Source organism: Macrosteles quadrilineatus, unplaced genomic scaffold (assembly GCF_028750875.1).
Source record: "Macrosteles quadrilineatus isolate MER2022 unplaced genomic scaffold, UCM_ALF_1.0 Scaffold_5__1_contigs__length_97177068, whole genome shotgun sequence".
Classification (NCBI taxonomy): domain Eukaryota; kingdom Metazoa; phylum Arthropoda; class Insecta; order Hemiptera; family Cicadellidae; genus Macrosteles; species Macrosteles quadrilineatus.
The window spans coordinates 30,423,323-30,444,958 of record NW_026542598.1 but is presented as its reverse complement, the minus strand read 5'-3'; the positions used below and the strand labels follow the sequence as shown (position 1 = coordinate 30,444,958).

The 21,636-nt window shown below is 34.0% G+C and overlaps 1 protein-coding gene across 3 annotated transcripts in view; it reads left to right on the top strand.

Annotated features, from left to right (window-relative positions):
• LOC128993903 (carboxyl-terminal PDZ ligand of neuronal nitric oxide synthase protein-like) overlaps window positions 1-21,170 on the top strand; it is a 304,439-nt gene extending 283,269 nt beyond the window's left edge. For 2 of the 3 annotated variants that reach the window (XM_054417993.1, XM_054417994.1), the window contains 4 exons: window positions 3,096-3,262; window positions 4,014-4,235; window positions 8,322-8,480; window positions 13,872-15,660. In XM_054417993.1, coding sequence (XP_054273968.1) covers window positions 3,096-3,262; window positions 4,014-4,235; window positions 8,322-8,480; window positions 13,872-14,612 — 1,289 coding nt within the window. In that variant the 3' untranslated portion in view covers window positions 14,613-15,660. Of the gene's footprint in view, window positions 1-3,095; window positions 3,263-4,013; window positions 4,236-8,321; window positions 8,481-13,871; window positions 15,661-20,682 lie in introns of those variants that run through there. The other variant, XM_054417995.1, reaches the window with a different exon arrangement.
• The last annotated feature ends 466 nt before the right edge of the window (window positions 21,171-21,636 follow it).

The following is a 21,636-nucleotide window of genomic DNA, read 5'->3' as shown; positions in this document are numbered from 1 at the left end:
CCAGAGGATAAGTATATTTGTTTATAGTGAAACCAGGCATAGCCAGGGGAGGGGGCAATGTTACCATATTACCTTATAGGTTACACTCACGGTGAAAACAAGTATTTCAATTAACTAAAGTCATACAAATTGAGGATACTATAACTTAATATGTTATTGCATTGCATTTTTTTGTCATAGGGAGTTAGATCAATACTAGTCGTTTCAAGTAGGATAAAGACTGTAATTTCAGAGGACGTTTTCTACGTTAGGTATTACTGTAGTTTTAAATAGCTTAATCTATTATAGTAGTATTATAGAGCGTTTGGTTATATAGGATTGGTTAAAAAGCTCAATAAATCATCTAAATCAACCAATCTTTGAGATTTAGTGTAGAAGCGAAGCATTTCAAGTTGTGTGATACTTCTACTCTGAGTATAGAAATGAAAATGTAGAAACAATTTGCGTAAAAAAACCCCATCAAACCAAGTCCTTTTCAAAACGGCAACAAACAAGAAAACATAAACAGCAACGTATTACAACTAAGCTTGCAAGTTGTCAAAACTCAATCAGCGTTCTACAATCGGAACTAAACGAGGTTGCAATCAAGTTGCTCAATGAAACCAACCGACGCGATTGATTGGTCCGTGACAGCTTTACGCTCTTCTCATTGGCCAGCTTGTTACATTGTTGCAACTCTGGTTGAACTACTTTATTACTCGCTCGCTGGAAATGGACCAAACACTTGTGTTGTGTGTCTGAATTACTCTACAGGGTCGTAGTTAAATATTCGTATGTTAGTTTTATATTTCCATTTGTTTGTTCTAGATGGGTCTTTTAAAGAATTTGTTTATCAGTGGCAAGAATTCTTTTTTTAAGTGGTAATCGCTAAGACTGTAGAGATTGTGTACGAATACTCTCGGTACTTAAGTTAGTTGAGCAATTGAAAAAAAGTATAACATATTACCACTAAATTAATTATACAAAGTAATTTCTATAGGGGTTTTATGGGATTTTAAAAAGATTCATAATCTAGCAACTATATTTGCAGACTATATTAGCGAAAAACAAGAAAGTGAGTACACAGTTTTGCCGGGAAAATATAATTAAACATACAGTAACAGTGATCATAAAAAGGTGTTGTGATCGTTGGATTTTTTGTCCGGGTTTACATAAATTACTGAATTAACGTGGCTGAAATTTCACAGAGTTTGTTCCTAGACCCAGCCAAAATACAGCTTAAAACATGTCCTTAAGAGTTTCGGGGCTAAACCCCTGGATGAGGAGCTTTTGGGAGTAAATATGGATTAGTCCTCATGAAAATAAAAATAATTAGCTGTATCAGCATTCTGACATATACTTTCTCCCATTAGCTTGCTAACAACCCATATTATGGGCAATCGGTGGGAGTAACTATGATATTTTATGTGGTAGGCCTATATCACAAAGATGCAATAACTTTTGCGTAATTTCTACAGCATTTGGGACTGTATCAATTTGTAGATATACCGTAGACAACGTATGTTTTATCTATGGTTATACCGACCATAACGCACTAAACCTTGAATCAAAATCATTCGAGCCGTATTTGTAAAAATCGGATTTTATTTTGTGGGTTTTAATGGGAAAATAACCATTACAAACTAAGGGGGAAAAAACGAAAACTTTTATGAAAACAATACTTTCTCCATGTAGGGTATAGCGGTAGTAAGAAAAAAAACCAGTATTAATATTTGAACTGTTTGCATTGACTGTGTTTACATTTTACGCCTTGTTACTTGTTGCAAAAACTCATTATCACCTAGTTTAGATTTTCTCTTGAGTAGCTATTATTCCTAGAACGGGTGTCAAATTTGCCAGTCCCATAAGCGTAAAGAATCAAAAATATTCTGTCCAGAGTTTATTTACGAATTTAATGCGGCCATCAAACCACACGCCACTCTTGTCTTTCTGCTAAACACCTGTTTACTACAGCTACTACAGATAGTGCTGGCCTCTTAGTCCGCCAGGCGGCCGCCTGGAGCGCTGCCAACGCTCTCTTATGACAAGTGACGTCATGAGTTATGACGTTTGCTGATTCCCCTCTCCCCTCCAACCCCCTCAAAAACACCTGCCCGCCTTTGATCTGTACATTGGAACCGACACCGTGAATTTGTTTGCTTTTTCAAACTCCGATTATGACAACAATGGGTCTGTAAATACTCAGATTATTTCTGTTCCCGTTTCTTCTTACAACTTCTGTCAGTTTTGCTGGGTTTATTGCCAGTTTGGATTTATTGTTTTGTCAGCCGGTTCTGTTTGTACATTTCTCTGTGTTAGATTGGGTTGTAAAAGAGTTTGTATGACTTTATTAGTAATAATTATTTCTTGTTGTAGTCTATGTATTAAATTATTAATTATTGATTTCAAAGATTGTCTCACAATTCGATCCTAATTACAAACTCTAGTAGTAGCTAAATTGACTTAAGAGTTAAAATAAGGTAACATTTTTTAAGAGTACAATTGAAGGGAGAATGGAGTGCTGTAAAAGGAGGCTTCACTAACTATAAGGGGGTTTAGGATAATAATTCATGTTGACTAAAACAAAATTTTCACTTTAAATGTTTTTTATCTCTATAATTACACGTTTTTGGTCGATTATTGTTTTACAGATTTAGTTTTGGTTAGCATTTCAACTTCGACAAGCAATGAAGTATACATCCGATTTCTATGTTACAATGGTTTAAGTTTGTTCTTGCAAATTTCTTTACGTTCACCAATTTCAATCTTTGAACAGCAAAAAACTGTGTCACTGTACAGAGAACTAAGCTACAGAGAAAACTTGCTTATGTGACAACCTTGTGCTTACAGCTCTAGTATGTTGTGGAAGTATACTTTGTGCCGAGCAAGGAAAAGCTCTAGTGGCGAGCACTGTACGGAAATTCCTATCGCAAAGGGTACAGAGTTTTCCTGCACCCTATGTGTTGTAGTACATGCGGGTGTTGGACTTTGCTCTATACACCAGCAACTAGTGCTAGACACCACTAACTGTTTCCTCTGCACCTTACTTCTCTGTGGTCATTTTTGATAAGTTACAAATAAAAAAAACAAATATCTAAAAGTTACTTCTCTTGCAGATGCACCCTCAGAACCTGAGACTATAGGAGGTAACGACTCCTTGTCGACCCTGGACGCCCAGTCTGATGTGACACCTGCCCCTGCCACAGTCCCCGTCCAACGTCCTCTCAGACTCGACATCATTCCGCCCCCGCCCAACAATCACCCGACACGGCGATCCCCACTGGTAACCATCTTTTAGCAGTTTAAGAGTCAATCACATGCACACTTAAGTATTTAATATAAGTATAAAACATTGTTAATTTCTAACTACAAAAATATTACAGTTACTATAGATTGTCTAGAGCTGGTCTAGTGGTAGAGCACAGGACTTTGGGTCCCTGAGGTCTCAGGTTCAAATTCTGCTTAATCATCATTGTATTTGATCTAAGTGATAATACTGAACCCCTAGGTCTAGTCTGAAGTAATTAGAAGTAATCCCGGGCTAGAGCTAGTGTTTGGAAAAAACTAAAATAAAAAAACCATGGGGGTTTTTCTAATTGTTCCGTTTAATTTAAGGAGTTAAAAATTGTTTTCGCCAATACACTTGACGTTTAAGATCATGATCACTTATTATATTTGGTACGTTATAACATTTCCATATATTCTTTTAAATGATGTGATAACTCTTTCAATTGTTGATAGTGTAAGGAGGGTTGCCACCTTTCGTTTGGGAAAAATATGGACATACAACCCCTTCCCCCTACATTAACATAGGCATAAACATGGACACAAGGGACTGTTCCAACAGAATTAGAACGTGTTATTGGACAATCAGAATTGAACGAGCATCTGAACAACGATGAAAAAAATGGCAACCCTTATTGTCGGTAACTTTACAATCAAATGGGCTCTTTGTAAATTCTTTGATGCTGGTCTTAAGTTTTAAAAAATGTTAAAAAAATCTTAAATTTTCACCTAATTATCGTCACTTCCAGAGTGGAGGAGAGACGTACAGTTCGCCATTGAGTGAACCTCTCAAGTCAGCACCAGAGTCGAGTCTGCCCTCGGCTGGTACGCCGCTCAGCGCTCACCACGAACTGCAGCTGCTGAGGGAACAGCTGGAGCAGCAGAATCAGCAGACGCAAGCTGCTGTGGCCCAGGTTCATCTGCTGAGAGATCAGCTGGCTGCTGAGACTGCTGCTAGACTGGAGGCTCAGGTGTGACTGGTGTAGCTTTTATATAAATTTTACATTACATAACACATAGAAGTGAGGTATAGAAGAAATACGCTTACGGGACGACTGTGCAATATTGTGCCGGAAATATACTGACGAGTAAGGAAGAGTCTGAACAACGAGCACTGTGTAGAAATGCCTAACACACAGGGTCTTCCTCCACTGTGATCATTGTAGTACATGAGGATGAGGGGGGCAATGTTGGACTTTGCCCTAGATCCTAGCACTATACTTCGTTCACAAAATTTAGGCGGTTTTAGGGGAAGAAATCTATATTGACGTCTTGATCATATCGTTAAAACATAGTAAGTTCAACAGCTGAGATTTGTCAATCAGCTGCAACATACACTAAGCAGAAAAAAGTGGTGGGAGAACTTCCCCGCAAACCGCCTAAATATTGTGAACTGACTATAGTGCTAAACATCATCAAAGTGTACCAATGAGTGTTTCCTCTGTACCTTGCTTCCCTGTGATTAAAGTAAGGCAATAACAAGAAAAGTTCCTAACTTTATGCTAAACTGTAGAGTCTCAACTATCTAAACTAAATAAGGACAAAAGAAAGGTCGAATTACTCAGGAAATAAAAGCGAAGTCTGATTTCCGGACACGGAAAGTAAGTACTCAGGAAATAACAAAACCATTGTAAACATGTTAAAAATCCTCTAACGGATAAAGCCTCTACGTTCCCTATTCAAGGTTTTAAATTACTTTGTGGTAGTCTTCTACTGAAACCTTTTTAGCATTTACCTATGCCCTTATCACAAATAATAGATCAGATGTAGCTCAGATATGCACAACAACTTGACAAATTTCTGGTATGCATACTCGCTCAATTTGAATGCATAAAATACATACTGTATGACTGTATAGCATTATTGTATGTATACTCATAGTACAAACAAATGTGACAAATAGGGTTTTTAGCGAATTTCCCATATAGGGAATAAGCTATTACCGTAGTACTCATGGTAAGACCTGGACCCGGGACCGAGAACCAGCATGATCGGACCGTGGGATCGGGGGTTTATGGGGGGTTTTATGGGGTAAAAATGGGTTTTTCCCATTTTTGACTCAAAATACATAAAATTTTGCAATTTCTTTCTAAACTATTTTGTAGAGCTTAAAAAAACAAATAATTTAGTATATTGAAGCGTTATAATGCACCTAATCGTTACGGAGAAAATTCCAAAAAATTGTAAATTTAAAATTCCCATGTTATTCTTATGGAGAATAAGTAAACTGTTGTAGTTTGCTTGTTTATTAACATATTTTGCCCAAATTTGGAAAATGTTTTTATTTCTTACTAACTATTAACATTTTACATAAAAAACACTTTTACCCTCCCTGTTGCAGCAAACCTAAGTATGTGTTAAACTGATTTTATTTAAATAAGGAATGTGATATTTTTAAGGAGACGTTTTAGTGTATTCTAATCAGGCAAATGGAAATTCGCTTAGTCTGCAGGTTTGCTGCGGCGGGGGTATTTTTATATACCTACTACAGTGTACATAACACAATTTTATAGTACCTGATCAACTGCATGGAGCATCAGATTACACGGAAGGCCAGATAGTTTAATCCAATAATCAAGACTCTAGGTATATGACCCAGTCAACATATTAATTATTTTGTTGATGAGAATTTGGTAGTCCTTGGTTTAAAAGAAAGAAACTTAAAAATGTTTTTTTGATACATAGATCAACACTACACATAAGAGTGTTTTATTCTATCTAAAAGTTACTGAAGAATTTGCTGTTGAAATTTTACCACATCATTTAACAAGTTTGTTTTGTCCCTCATTCAACCTCAGCCTACAAGGGAGAGTATTTTATTCTGTACTGTGTTTATGAGCTTTTAAAAATATTATTGGGACAAGATTCTTATAACACTAAGAATACAATAAGTGAATCCATTACATTGATCTTTGGTTAAGTTAAACTTAATTGGATTTGTTGTTGAGGAGCAATAAACAAGAGAACTAAGTTGAAGTTAAGTGCCTTAGGCTGAGCGTCTGAAGTCAGTTGGCAACAAGTTCATTTAGTCGTCAGTTAACTTTGTCGATCACAGTTGGCAATGAAGCTCCTAGTGGTTACTTTGATAAGCGATATTGCTTCAAAGCTTGTCATAAACTGTATTCAATTTGTCCCTTCACTTCCAAATTTAGCAGAGCAGAACTGAATCGTGATAATGGATTCTATATTTTTCCTTATAGGAATAGTATTTTTCATTACTATGACCGAAAGTGGCTTTTTCCGTCGCACGCTCTTCGCCTCACACAGTGAACCCCAATTTCACGTGTGAGGCGAAGCCGAGTATGTGAGAGCTATTTTCACGTACGAGGCGAAGTCGAGGACTGGAAAAAAGGAGCAAGTGCCGGATAATAACTTTCGGTACGAGTTATGAACGATACTTTTCATCACGACGCAAAAATACACAAACACAGATTAGCAGGCCGCAGTAATATTTCAACTATTTTATTTCTCAATTAATTTGATTAAACATCAAATTAAAATAAATAGGTAAATCTTGTAAAAAGAAAACCTACATATATTTCTCAATAAACTTTGTTTAAACATGAAAATAAAAGAATAAAACAACTTTTAACAATACATACATCCTATACAGCTGATTCAAATCATTAAATTAAACCGTAACAAAACACTAGCGCGCGTAGAGAATAAATGGAGAACTAATTGAGAGCGAGGGAAAGAAAATTTAGAGCGAGGGAAAATCAGCTGATCGATTTTCCCTTGCCCTAAATTAGAGCTTGGGAAACAACTACTTTCATTGATGTCAGCTGTTATCGAAAATAGTTACTTTCGTTACGGAGTGTTGAAAATTTTTTTTGTTTATTCACTTAAGTTAGTTGGAGATTTTCCATAGTATATCATGATGGAAATTTATCATGGAACTAGCCATGACATCAAAAAACAAAATGTTATAATGTTAAGAAAACAGGGATACCAACATATAAGCTTGGTAAACAGTTTTAAACAGTCTCTCACAATACTTAAAATTTGGGTTACGTTAAAAACACCTGGGAAAAGTGTTTGTATTATTTTATATAATTTTATCTGAATGAAGAGAGTCGTATAGTTTAAATGCCTATTCATCAAATCACTCTGATTATGGCAGTTGTTTTATCACATGCAGTCACTAAATCTGTCCAAACGCTACCAATGAAAGTCCACATAACAGTTCATTAAACTTTGCTTTATTTATAAACAATGAGTCGAATATAGCCCAAAGTCGTTCCATTTACACCTAAGTGTCCAGACTCATAAATCCCTGTTTACTGTGCCATAATCTAACAACAGAACATTAACACTCTTTACAACTCTACCCAGTACTTGCTTTAAAATATTCACTGGCTGGATGTAGCCTGTGAATACCAAACCTAGACAGTGAACATATCTCTCTTTGAAAACTTTCAGCCAGATGTGATTTTTGAAATGAAATATTACTGAGAAAATTAGTTGTAACATATAAATAGTTCAACAAAGTAAATAACAAACTTAACTTTTTTTAGTTAGTGAAATGAAATGTACAAAGAGATATATTTTGTTGACCATATCACTAGTTTCTCGCCCGAGGTTCTCAGATTTTCAAGATGAAATTGTTGACACAAGGGATTTTCAGAGAACACAATTACTGTGTTTTTTGTTCAGTTAAACACTCATGGTGTGTTTTTGTGTATGTTAAAGCCACATATCCAGCAGAGTTACTTACTTGGAAGTACCAGTAAATGTTTCATATGTTAAATTAAAACATTTGCTTGATATTGGGTCAATCTCAATCTTAGATCAAAAGTGTTTTACCCATCTCTTTAATTAGATGCCTAACAGTCTAATCCTTTTCATAACTTCAGTATTTATTAATACTTGCAGGGTGTCACAATCGAGGCTACCAGTACAATTTAATTATTGTAAATTAAATCCAGATTTGATCTACAATTTGATTCCTGCTTAAACAAACCTAGGTTCATCAAACTTTTACTCTCAAGAAAATAGAATTGCTTTCCGATATTTATTTAAGAAACTTAATTAAATAAATATTGTTCACCGTACAGGCTCGAACCCATCAACTTCTGGTCCACAACAAGGAGTTGTTAGACCACATCAGTGCTTTGGTAGCTCACCTGCAAGAGACTGAGAGGCTTCAACAGCATCAACATCAACAACAACAACAACAACAAAATCAACATCAACATGTTACTTCTGTTCCCCAGGTATGTGCTATTTCCATTCCACTTGGGGTAGTTTGCAAGAAACCTTTTTTTAATGTAGTAGCTATAAAATTATTGAGTGTTTACTTATTAGGCTTGATCTTTAAAATATAGTTTATATCACCTAATGTAAACACTTATAGGGTCTTTATGGAATTCCTTGATGTTGGCACAAAATTATGTTGTATTTAATTTAGATTTGTGATGTTTCCACATGAAAGTAACCCTTGAATTGAGATTTTTATACTTTTCTTCATTATGGCATCGACTTTGTCGATGTTAGAAAAGTGATCTAGTTTGTAAACTCGTAGTTTAAAGTAGGTAACTTATTCAATCTTGTATTTTTTCAAGATTAGCGTTAAATTTTAACTTTATCGAATAGTTCAGATCACCCTGCATAGTGGTTAATAATTTATAAATTGGATTAAACATCTCCAGCAATCCTTTAACAAAATCGTTTAAACTATTCTATCTTAGTGATAGACCCAAACAATCCATGATAGAACAAATCACAAAACATTTAAAAAGATGAGTTAATTGCCTAGAAAATGTCTTACAAAATAATTTTCATAACAGGTCAAAATTCAAAACAATATACAATATAAAAAATAAAATAAACAAATAAAAATCGGGTACATAAATTAAATATTTTTGTTAAGTATGAAGTAGTGTATTGTTATATTATTAATATATGAATACTACTCATTTGAAAATTTTTTTTCTTCATTCTTTTATTACGAGCTGCGTTTCGAGCAACGGGTTATCTAGTTACTTCAAAACAAGGTAAAGCAGATTGTAAGATAATGCTGCCTCCAGTGGCTAGTTATGGAACTAAACACAAATTCAATCTTCGCAGTGTATAGTCTGTTCCTTTGATCAAGCTTGTAATTTACAATGAGTTGTGGAAACAAAAGACAGTAATGTGGTCATATAAGACTAAGCAGTTATATTATATAGCATTGTTTACAGTTAAAAAAACTCAAGTCCAGTCAAAGAATGAGGTGTAGAGTGCGTGAGCAGGTAACTAAGCGATTCCTTCAGAAACTTGTTCAGGGGGCTTAGGGTGTTAACATACCAAAAGTCCTGACTCCTAGGTGGTGAGCCAGGGGGTGGAGAGGGGAAAAAGGGGGGGAAAAAGGTACGCATTTTGGGTTTTTTTATTATATCTCGAAAACTATCAACTTTTCGTATACTATAGTAAATTATAAAATTGAAGAAGATTAAATTTTCTACAAGAAAAGTATATAATGTGTTTATTTTGGTTCAACAGATTACGAGTTATAACTTATTTAATTGATATCTTATTAAAATCTTCTTCCATAAGAAATACATGTAAATTAGTATGCGAAATGGGGCGAATCCTATCCGCCCAAAGGAAATATGAATGATATTCTGGAAATCTTGACAAAATTTCCAGTAATTTGACACTTTAATCATTAAAATTGATCCAAAATTAAGGCGAGGGCGAGGTAACAAAATTTTGAGTTTTGGTGTTTTTTTATTGGAAATATAAAAAAAACCTTAAATCATCCCATTTTTAAACGCTCACCCTCGCTTTAATTTTTGACAAAATTTCATGATTAAAGTGTCAAATTACTGGAAATTTTGTAAATATTTCCAGAATATCAGTTATATTTCCTTTGGGCGGATAGGATTCGCCCCATTTCGCATACTAATTTACATGTATTTCTTATGGAAGTAGTATTTTAATAAGATATCAATTAAATAAGTTATAATTAGTAATCTGTTGAACCAAAATAAACACATTATATACTTTTCTTGTAGAAAATTTAATCTTCTTCAATTTTATAATTTACTATAGTATACAAAAAGTTGATAGTTTTCGAGATATAATCAAAAAACCCAAAATGCGTACCTTTTTCCCCCCCTTTTTCCCCCCTCCACCCACTGGCTCACCACCTAGGAGTCAGGACTTTTGGTATGTTAACACCCTAAGCCCCCTGAACAAGTTTCTGAAGGAATCGCTTAGTTACCAGCTCACGCACTCTACACCTACTTTTGGATCATTCATTGACTGGACTAATTGTACCACTTACTTTTATAAATTTCTACAGGGTACATCAAGCCAGCTGTGGTAAAAAAAGACCAACTAACTTACTACTGATCAACTTTATTGATACAAAAACAAAGTCAATGTAGATAGAAACAAATAAAAACTACGCAAGTTTTTTTTATTCACATGAATATGCTTGGCCTATATTCTGTTTGAGTTGTTGATAAACTTATGTGAAAAGCCAAGCCAGTGATTTATTTTATTTACCTGGCTCAAACAGATACGTTCAGACATATTTTATAATATTATGGATAGACGAGCGGTCCTGGGCGGAAATTGTGCATCATAATAGGGTTGAAAACTTATTTTCAATGTGTAACAAATAAATGGATACTTATATACTTTTCAAAGATTATATTTGCTTAAGACAAGGTGAATAAAACTACTAATATAAAATAAATTAAATCCGTTGACTTTAGATCTACACAATAAAAATGGATTATCTTCCTCGATCAGATTATTAACATCAAAAACGTTTCCTATTATCAATTTTCATAAACTCTTATGTCTTTATAGCTGACTGCGGTTAAACATTTAACTTAAGGATCAGCTGTTAAATTACATTCATTAAGGCCATAAAGAAAGTTTGTCACCATCACTGTGTCTTATGAAAGTTATCCCTAAAGAAAAGAAAATTAAGTTTTTTGTTACCATTCGTCTCTTCACTAGAAAATAAGCTTTCGTCCAGTCCATTGTATAAATATGTTGGTTTTCAAGCCAATTTGTCAAATAATTGTTTGGAACTGTAACTTTTTTTACGCCACACTACATTATTTTGACGAACTTCCCACGCAAGGATTTAGTCCAGAAAACAGCTGTTTGCCGCCAGCTTATTCAAATGGGGTTTCATTGCGTACTACTGTGCTGCAATGAGTTTTGCCGGACACCAATCAGCTGATTATACTGTATTTAGGTGGCAGTGAGTGGTTATAAACAAAAACATAACCTCTCTTAGAGGTTATGACTAGTGATTTTTAGTCCTTTAGTTGGTGGAAATATATAAGGATTTGTACGGATTTAGTAGTATGGCGTAAACTATCGTACGTAACTCGTCCAAAATGTGTGTACCGGACTCGTATGGTAATCCCGTACTCGACTTCGTCTCGCACGGGAACGACCACACTCGTCCGGTAAACACTTATTTTCAGGACTAGTAACGTAATATACTATTACACCATTTACTATCTCAATACTTAAAAAAAGGTTTCTTGCACAAAATTGGTTAACTGTATCAAAATATTGTACATATTAGTTAATTATCATAATGCATGGCATGTGTATAACAGCTAACTTTGCTTTATGTTGCTTTGCTTTGGGCTCCATTCATTGGGATTCACTGATTGGTATACGGGTCATAAAATCAATAATATTGAAAATATATATCAAATCCCCATTACTGACCTAATAAAATATTAGTCCTCTAAGTTTCCTGTTTTGTTTTAGTTGTGTTCTGTATTAGATTTTATTTTGGTTTATGAAGTAGACATCTCATTTACATTAATCAGGTTTTAAAATTGTGTATAAAGAACATTGTTGATTGAGCTTCTCATAGTGTGAAATTGTTTAAATATTTGTTTCCCTCTTTCAGACTTGTTCATACTATATACTATGGTAGGTCATGGGAACGTAAAAAATAATTTATCTTATCAGTTTGGCACTATCAAAAACTAATTGTATAGAAGAGTTGGGGGATTTACACTATGTTTATGGATTAATGGACAACTTAAACATGTGTAGTCCTTCATGATAAATCCAAGTTAATCCATTGTTAAATAATTATGTTTTATCATTGACTATTGGTTTTATTAAAACTGAGTTGTTTACTTTGAAGCCTTTTATCTAACTACATTTGAAATAGATGAGCTACATAAGTTTTACAATATCTTTTAGTTAGTTTTATACCTTTAATAGGTATTGTGTTGATATAATTTTGTGTTTTGTAAGTAACATCCTTTTTGTATTGATTGTTTTAATTGTGTTTCCATTTGTTTACACTGTTGTTTTCTAAAAAAAAGAAGAACATATTGAAAAAATCAAATTTTAAACTACTGACACTACTGTAATTAGTACAATACCATACAAAACTGCTGATTCATCATAAATCCACACTTGATTTTGTATAGAATTTAGTTCTCTAAAAATAATGTTATGTACTAGATATTCTGGTGAGTTTACGCTTAAATATTTAGATTTTTTTTAAATTTGCTTTAAAAACTATTAACTTTACTTTTTTGTTAAAATTTTAACATAATTTTCCTTAGAACTACAAGAATATAAGTTAAGATGAATAAAAATAAATGTGTATCATTGTAGTCAACACTGTTTAAAAAACAACTGCAAACTAAACAACAATATTCATGTTGTAGTTAAATATGCTGGGAATGTTTTACTGTTAATTTGAATGTGACAGACTAAACCCGAATTCCAATTTTAGCTGTTTGCTTTGTTTGTTTGTTGAGTTGATTGCAAAGCTGTATTGTTCACAGGTCTTGCGAGAGGATTCCAACCCTTCCAACAATAATAACAATAACAATATCAATGACAATATCAACTCTTTAATTGATTTCTTCTCTGAATAACCCAAGTAGTGTGCTTTCAGCATGATTTTAAGATTTGAAGAATTTAAATAAGCTAAATTCATAATTTGTTGAATTGAAATATTCTAGTTATTGAAGAGACTGTTCAAGATATACTTTTACAAGTACTAAGCTGTAAAATCAAATCATCATCATGTACCTTTGATTTTGGTTGAAAATTTAATTTGTTGTGAGGACGAATTTGATCAGTGCCAAAATAAGTTTGTAGTTGCTGAAACAAATATCCACTTTCATCAGATAGGATTAAAACCATGATGTCTGATAACAAAAGTGTTTGTAATTAATTATTGGGAATAAAAATGTTCTCTATATCAGTTGTACTGTCAAGTGACCCTTTTTTAAGCGTCCACGGTTTTAAACCTGAACAAACCTTAAGAATCTAGTCATGGCTGTGTGCCAGCTACATCATGTGTCAACTATCAATATATAGGGTAATTTTTGACAATTATTTATAATCCCAGGGATGAAGAAAATCTTTTATAACAACTTAATATTCTGCTTGGGCGATACCCTGGTCACTTTACCGAAAGACAGCACCAATAAATGACATAAATAAATATCATTTCATAACCCTTTATGAAATAAAATCAAATACTTCTTCAATCAATCAATCCTTTTCTTCTATCAATATCTTGTTACATACTTTTTATTTTCCTGTTATTTTGACCTTATAAATCTTGAACAGTCTCACAGCTGAATGTCTAAGCTAAGTTTGTGATACAGTCTCAGATGGGCATGATGTGCGAGCCTCAAACTCCGTCCCTCGGATCCGTCTACCTCCAGGACTACCCGGATATAGAGACCATCCGCCAACTGACCAATCAGGGACTTCTGGATAACCGGAACATCAACCAATCCTACCTGCAGGGTGTTCCCGGATCTCCCAGACAACAGAGGAGTATGATGCCGAACGTCTTCAACTTCGGTCTGGCTGATCAACAGTTCCAGAACCAACTCTTGCAGCGGTTGCAAAACATCACGCCTCAATATCGAAACCAGTACTACCCGGTCGGAGGAATGTATCAGCAGAACACGCAGCAAACTTCACCGCAGCAGTTTAATTTCCGGGTGTCCCAAGCTTCTTCCTACGCTAGTTCGCCAGTGCTTGCACACAAGAAGCAAGAGAGCGAGGAAGGTTCACAATTCATCCGTCCGTTGTCTCAAGGAGGATTGACGACAACTGAGACGGAAGGAAGAACGAGAGTTTTGGTCGGAGCAGACGACGATGTTGACGTGCCGAGACTTGACCCGCCTCCGTCGGGGGCAAAACGGAAAGACGGGAAACGTGATCAACTCTCCGCTGCATTCAACACCCTCAGGGTTTCTGACGAGGAAGAACTTCGAAGGCCAGGTTTTCAAAACGGACCTTTCATTACGAGGTCGACTAGTGAGAAAGTTCCTAACCGAAGTGAACTAATGTCACAAGTACAAAGAACTGCTTGGGCCCGACACACTACAAAGTGATCGTTCATTACTGCGTAGGACGGACTATATCAAATTTGTAGCTTCCCTCGGGTGAAGTTTTGTATCAGGCTCTTAAAATATTACTTTTACAGGAATTAACAGTGATCTTCGGGACTTATTTACACTGACTTCACTTAACGTCCTGAATGGTAATGTTTTAATTGCTTTGGATTTTATTTAGTGTTGTTATCTCCAATGTTACGGAGTTGTATAAATGTAATATAGTGCACATTTTCTTTGTTGACAGTTTACCAAGTTACTTAATATAGAAATATCAATCTCAGGCTAGAGTCAGTAACAAGATTACCACTTTTTGTGACAAAATAATACGCCAGAGACATATATCATAGCATTTGTTTACGTGATGGTAACTTTTCTTACTGAAACAATTTTAAAGTTCTTCCCTACACCCTAAAATTCCTATTATGGATAGTTCTTTGTTTGTGTTTTTTACCGATATTTGCTTTTATACCTATTTATCTATACCACTTAAGTATTTCCAATGTTTTTTTTTTTTACAAACACACTTCCAGTCATGTGAATTTTAATAGCAGTATTATTATTGAGTTTAGTTTCGTATTTTGACAATGTCCAAAGTATGTTTTAGTAAACAATGCAACTTAAAGTATAAACTTGACCTATTGTCAAGGTGTTTCAATTTCAACAGTTTGGATTAATTTTGTTGTTGAGTATTTTTAAGCAATCCCCTAAGTGATCCTTCACCCGCTGAACTGATCTTAGTTTTTAGATTCGTAGAAGACGTTTTGTATGAGATTAGGTAAGGCCTAAGGCAGTTGATACTTAAGCTGTACCAAGTAACGGTATTTAAAAATCTGCTCATTATGTTTCTTGTCCTCCCTACTTTTGACAAGTAACCTATAACTTGTTTTGTCTTTCTCACATGGAATAGACACCTAACTGAGATGGAAAATGTTCTCCATAAAAATTCTATTTTTAATTGTAGTGATAAAATTTAATTTAGTATTTTGACTTGCCAAACATTATTTTAAAATTGTTTAGCTATAACTAAATTGAAGAAGACTCCATGTACAAACTTGTAAAAACATCTACCGATTATACAGTAAGATAATAATGTTCCTGAATTTAGTTACAATCTTTCCACATTATACATGTTTTGTGTCAATATCATATCTGGATTATAACTTCAGATGAAATGGATAATGATAATATACTTGAAGTTTTGAACTTCACTTGTCTAAAAATTATCTTGTTATTTAATTTTCTTTATGCTAACTGAAATGAAGGAACACTGTACTAAGTGTATTTAAAGTACATGGTAATAGCCTTTTTAGATTTAGTTTTCTTTTAAGAAAAGAAAAGGTTAAAGATTATGTTTCTAAATTAGACCAAACAACTTCAGACGAGTCCTCCATATATTTTTAAACGGATCAAATAGTTGTAGACGTACTCGGTGCATCTACTGTGTATAAGTTAAAACTATTTTATATAAGGCGTTTACTGCTGTACACAATTTAAATTTTGGAAGTGGATTTTTAAATATCAACGTAGGCTAAGTTGCAAGTAATACAGTTGTGAAATCATCAGCAAATTTTTATAAGATATATCATCTAAAAATATTGTAACTCCTCAAGACTTAATCAAATCACTCAGTATTCAATTTGTGCCAAAGTAGAAGATGTGATATGTATATGAAGTTACAGTGTCTTCAAATGAATCTTGACATTTGAGCTGCATAGTGTAGAAAACAATAATTATAATTAAAATCCCATACTCGAGCTACAGTAAATGTATTTTAAATTCTATTCGCTTGCTAATGATTATTAAAGTCAAGTAAATATTCTCAAGTTCCACCTAGTGACAATTAAAAGAATATTTGAGTTAAGTTACCATTTACTTATAACAATTAGTTTTCTTAAGTTCAACCATTGTTTTGAATCATGGGGACATTTTCCTTAGTCATAAGTTTATTTCCATGACTGCAATAAATGTATTTTTATAATAACAAGGTGTTCTTTATTTTGGTCCTGTGGCGCTTGCTTTGTCTATTTTTACTATTTACTCCGGTGCCAGGTTTTGGGTAACTCGACTCAGACCATTGTTCTTAACAATCCTAATAATTCTTTAATCCAACCTATTTTTGTATCACATACCTTAACATACATCACTCAAGTAGTTCTGATATTAGCAACTGGCATAACACTCATGCTTATACCATTTTGTTAACAGAATTAGATAGCTTTCAGACATTTTTAAAGACTATTTGAAAAGTAAAGTAGGTATTGTATTTCAAATCTACCTCATATTTTTGTTACAATTTTAAATTTTCAAGTTTACCCATGGTAAGTTTTAAATAAAACACTAATCACGTTTAAGGATTTAAATTCAGTCTTATTCAAGCTGTTATTAGTCTATAGCCTTTTAAAGCATGTAATAATGAAAGCATTTGCAGTCTTCGGATATAAAAAATAAATATATAACGCATTAGAAACTTACTAAAATTATTTTTAGGTTAATGCTACGATAGTTAACTTTAAAAATGCATGTACAGTATTCTACAGCAATTCAAAAGAAAGTCTTAACCCTTAACCCAACAATATCTCTAACTATTTTTTGAAAAGCATTATTTAATGTCAAAGGTTCTGATGTATGATTATGTATCCATCCAATTGTTTTTAACTTATTAATATAATTGAATATACACACTGGTTATATAGAAGGTGTGAGTATACATGCTAGGTACCGGTATCTAGTCAATGGTAATATGACTAGCAACATTATTTACAGGGTGAAAAACGCTTATGTATATAAAAAAAAATATGGTTTTACTAACATAGAGTATTTCTAAATGTCTTGATCATAACCAAATGTGAGCTTACTAAACACAGCAATGTAGCTTCTCACAAATTCACCAGCTTCTCACTCGCTAGCTTCTCACTAACTCACAGGTGGAAGACGGCTTGGTCCATGCTTGGTTGAGAGGTTTCTTGGGTGAGATGCGGTGGCTTCACTTCTTGGGCACGGTGAGCATTTTGTTTATAGTGTGTGTGTTTTGTATAAACACTGTATTACATGCAGATAGTAATGTTTGAATTCTTTTTGTGTATTCGTGACTTTTGTTTTACAGTTAATACAGTGAATTTGACTGAGTTAGTTTATGTGTTTGCACAGAGAAGTAAGGTAGAGGTCTCTTATGAATAAACTGTGCGCTTTCTGATATGTTATGCTGGAAATATACTTAGCAAGGAAGAGCTCGAACGGTGAGCACTGTGTGGAAATTTCTATCGCACAGGGCAGAGGGTCTTCCTCCACTAAGAGTGTTTTAGTACATAGGTGTGGGGGGGGGGGGGGTTGACTTTGTCCTAGACACAAGTGACTAGTGCTAGACACTACTTAAGTGTCATTAAGTGTTTCCTATGTACCTTACTTCTCTGTTGTGTGTGTAAAAAACTAAAAAATTATGTTTTGTCCTTCAAGTTGTTTATATAGGATGTTCAACCGTTTTTTCTGGCTATCGTATGAATTTAACACTCTGAACCATACAAAGTAAATCTATACTGGTATACTTTTAGTCAATTTTCTTATAGGGAGGAAGCTATTACAGTAGTTCTCTTGGTAAGACCAAGACCCGATAGTGATTTCCTTTTTGGTTCTGATGTTCTCCAGGCCAAAAATACCATCTGTTTAAATTTATGTAGATATGTTTCAGTTAGGACTATAGCTTGAATAAAAATCATCGGATTTTGATTAAATTTGGTAAAAAAACCTAAACAATAAACCAACGTTTATTCAAACCAGTTCGCAAACCGCCATTTTTTGACTATGGAAACAGGGTTTCATGAGGGGCTTTAAGGGGAAAATGGATTTTCCAATTATGTTCCCCAAAATATAGGCCTACCATTTAAAAATTGTCTTTCGAAACTATATTGTAGAGTTTAAAAAATCAATGATTTCATAATATTGAAGCGTTTCTGTACTCCTAATGGTTATGGAATTTAAAATTTTTTTATGTAAATTGAAAATTCCCATGTTATTTATGAACAAATTAACTTAGAGAAATATCCATAAACTGTTGTAGTTTACTTGTTTATTGATAAATTTTGATGAAAATTGGCAATTTTTTAAATTTAATACTAAGTTTGGCTACATTTCAATGAAAATCCCACTTTATTACCTACTCTGTAATAAACCGGTAAACCTCTATGTACTCATTAAAATTCATGTTTTAAGGAAATGTTTGAGTGGAAATCCAATCAAATGGAAACACGCCTAATCTGCAGATTCGGTACTGTGGGGTATTTTTCTTTTGGCGCCTCTACATCAAATGCGCAATCAAAACTACTGCGTAGTTAATGGTGCTTGCTCCAAACAGAAAATAATTGCCCAACATCAACTAACTGAAAAGTAAAGCAGCCAAATGAGCACTGGATAATGAGCAATTGCAACACTCCTAATCCAACTGCAAATTCTGTTTTGCTCGCTTTCGTGTTTGTATTCAGTTTGACTGCTGGGTATTTTTAGGAGTAACTCAGTAGTGGCATGTTGTTTATAGATAAATGAATAATTACTCTGCTCTTATATATAATATTCACTCCAAGGGTACAGAATCTTAATAAAACTACCCTTAATAAAACAGTAGGAAATTAAATTTGTTCATCATTTGTTCTTTGGGCTGATATTAACTTAAATCTGAAGTTGTCATCTTTCCACTGAGAATTTATAAATTATTATTTTTTTTTTTTAAGTTATTCTAGGCCTATGACTTGAGGCTCTAGCTCAAGATCTTTTTTCACATTACTTCAGGGTATACCTAGGGGTTGCTGCATTATCACTTAGATGAAATCCATTGGTGATTTGGCAAGATTTGAACCCGTGATCTCAGGGAAAGATTTTGGACTGTAGTCCCGCGCTCTACCAAACTTAAAATAGTTAACTATGAAAAAGTATTTAATCAAATTGAAGGTACAAAAGAAAGTTTAGACATATCAAAAATAGCTAAACAAACAGTAAAAATAAATTGTATATGAAAGGGCCAGTAATTAATAGCATTAATATTTCGCTAAATAAAACCCAACAATAATCATAAAATGTTTCCTATATCTATGTAGAGCTGCAAAAACTAGTGCATGACAAGTTTTCTTAAAGGTCTGAGGATTATATTCAACTTTAAACTTTCTTTTGTTCACTAATATACAAAAGAATATACAATACATATGAAGCTGAATGTATGTATGTATGTGTTGTTGTCATGTGTATTAAAAATATTACATTCTCTAGATTTTACTGTTTTAAATATCTAAGATGCAATCCCTTACAGTCATTTATTTGCTATTTTAGATTTACTTGGTTAAAACGTCATTGTATACAACAGAAATTGCTAATCCCCACTCTTTGCCAGTGACACATTTCAACTATGTCCATTTATAATCATAAACTATCTATGGCCTTTGATTATAAATAGGACCAGACATTCCATACCCCTAAAATTCCAGCCCTATTGAGAAACAAAATAAATACAGTTGAATGTTCCACCGACAGAGTTGAGTTCCTAATGGAAGTCAATTTGTTTTCTAGAATACATCAGTTTAAAAACCAAGAAAAATCAAAAGAGCAACCTTTTTTTGATGGTAGCACCTTTTGAATCAAATCAACTACAGTACCACGGTGAAAGATACTGGCAGCATTTTCTGTGAGTGGCTTATTCTGACATTCAACAGATTATTTTAATAAAAAATGTGTTAAAGCTGGTCCATACAGATAGGTACCTATACTTCAGTATTCAAAAGTTAATGTTCAAACTCAAAGGATTTCACTGTTTAGCTAAAACCGCACAATTGAAAATGAAAATGCGCCGAGAAAATGTCTTTCTGTTTGCGGATAAAGCTGCGGTTCAGTAGAGTGGGCAGGTTACTTGCCTCTAGTGTATTTCAAGTTACCTGCAGCAGGTAACCTGCCCAGCAACTCGCTTCGTGTAAACGCGGCTTAAAATAGTTTTCTTTTCCAACCACTTCAAATAGTTTTATTGACAAACCAGGAGCTAATATTGTATATTTTTGTGGCATATTGCTCTAATAAGGACTTGTTCTTCCAGTTGAGTCCAACTTCCAAAGTGACTCGATGGTTTGAGATGCTCCAGCCACTCTCAAGACCCGAGAGTGGTTTTGTGGACGCCGTAGAGACGGACGGACCTGAGATGTTGGACGTGACGGATGCGGAGGTGACGGAAGCTCTGTTGTCTCGTCTGCCGGGCCGCAAACGTCGGAAACTTCTGGGTCTGAGGATCGGCCGGGTCACCACCTTCTGAGACGAACGTCGGATGAGCCCAAGACTGATCTTTCTGGACAGAAAATTGAAAAAGCGAAAGGGTTTTTCTGTGTTAGGTATTTCCTTATAACTTAAATTTATTAGTTGGGTGAGACCTTAGAGGAACCTAAAATGAGCCAAATATTGGTCCAAAAGTTTTGAAAAGCCTTTTAGAGGTTTTTGCTATCAGATATATCCTCATTATGTGATTCCTTCTAAGATTAATTTAATATTTGAGCTAAACCTCTGAGAGATTGGATCAAAGTCTCTTAAAAGTGTGGCAAAATTTGAAAAGTCTATAAACTATCCATATTTAGGATATTCTCATGTATTTCCTATTTCCTTATAAAATATTCCTTATGAAATGTATCCACTGACTAGGATAACAACTATATTTGACTAGGGTGATCTAAGTGTAAAGATTGCTCAAAAGCTCTCTAAACTCTATTAAAATGTCATTCACAAAAGAGAAGACCAATCATGATTATTGTTGGTTTTTTTATAAATACTAATGTTTGCCTGTATAATGTGATGTCCAAGAAACAGATAAACAGAAAAAAAGTTAAAAACTGTTAAAGGATATGATAATGAAATAACGTTTTACAAGCCCTTGGGTCAAAAACCCTTACAAGTTCTGTGGATCAGCTGTCATAATCTAGTTAAATACTCTTTTTATTACAAAACCCTATTCAATTGGTTTCAACCAGCGATTAGTAGCAACGTTATAGTCTGTATGGTGGAA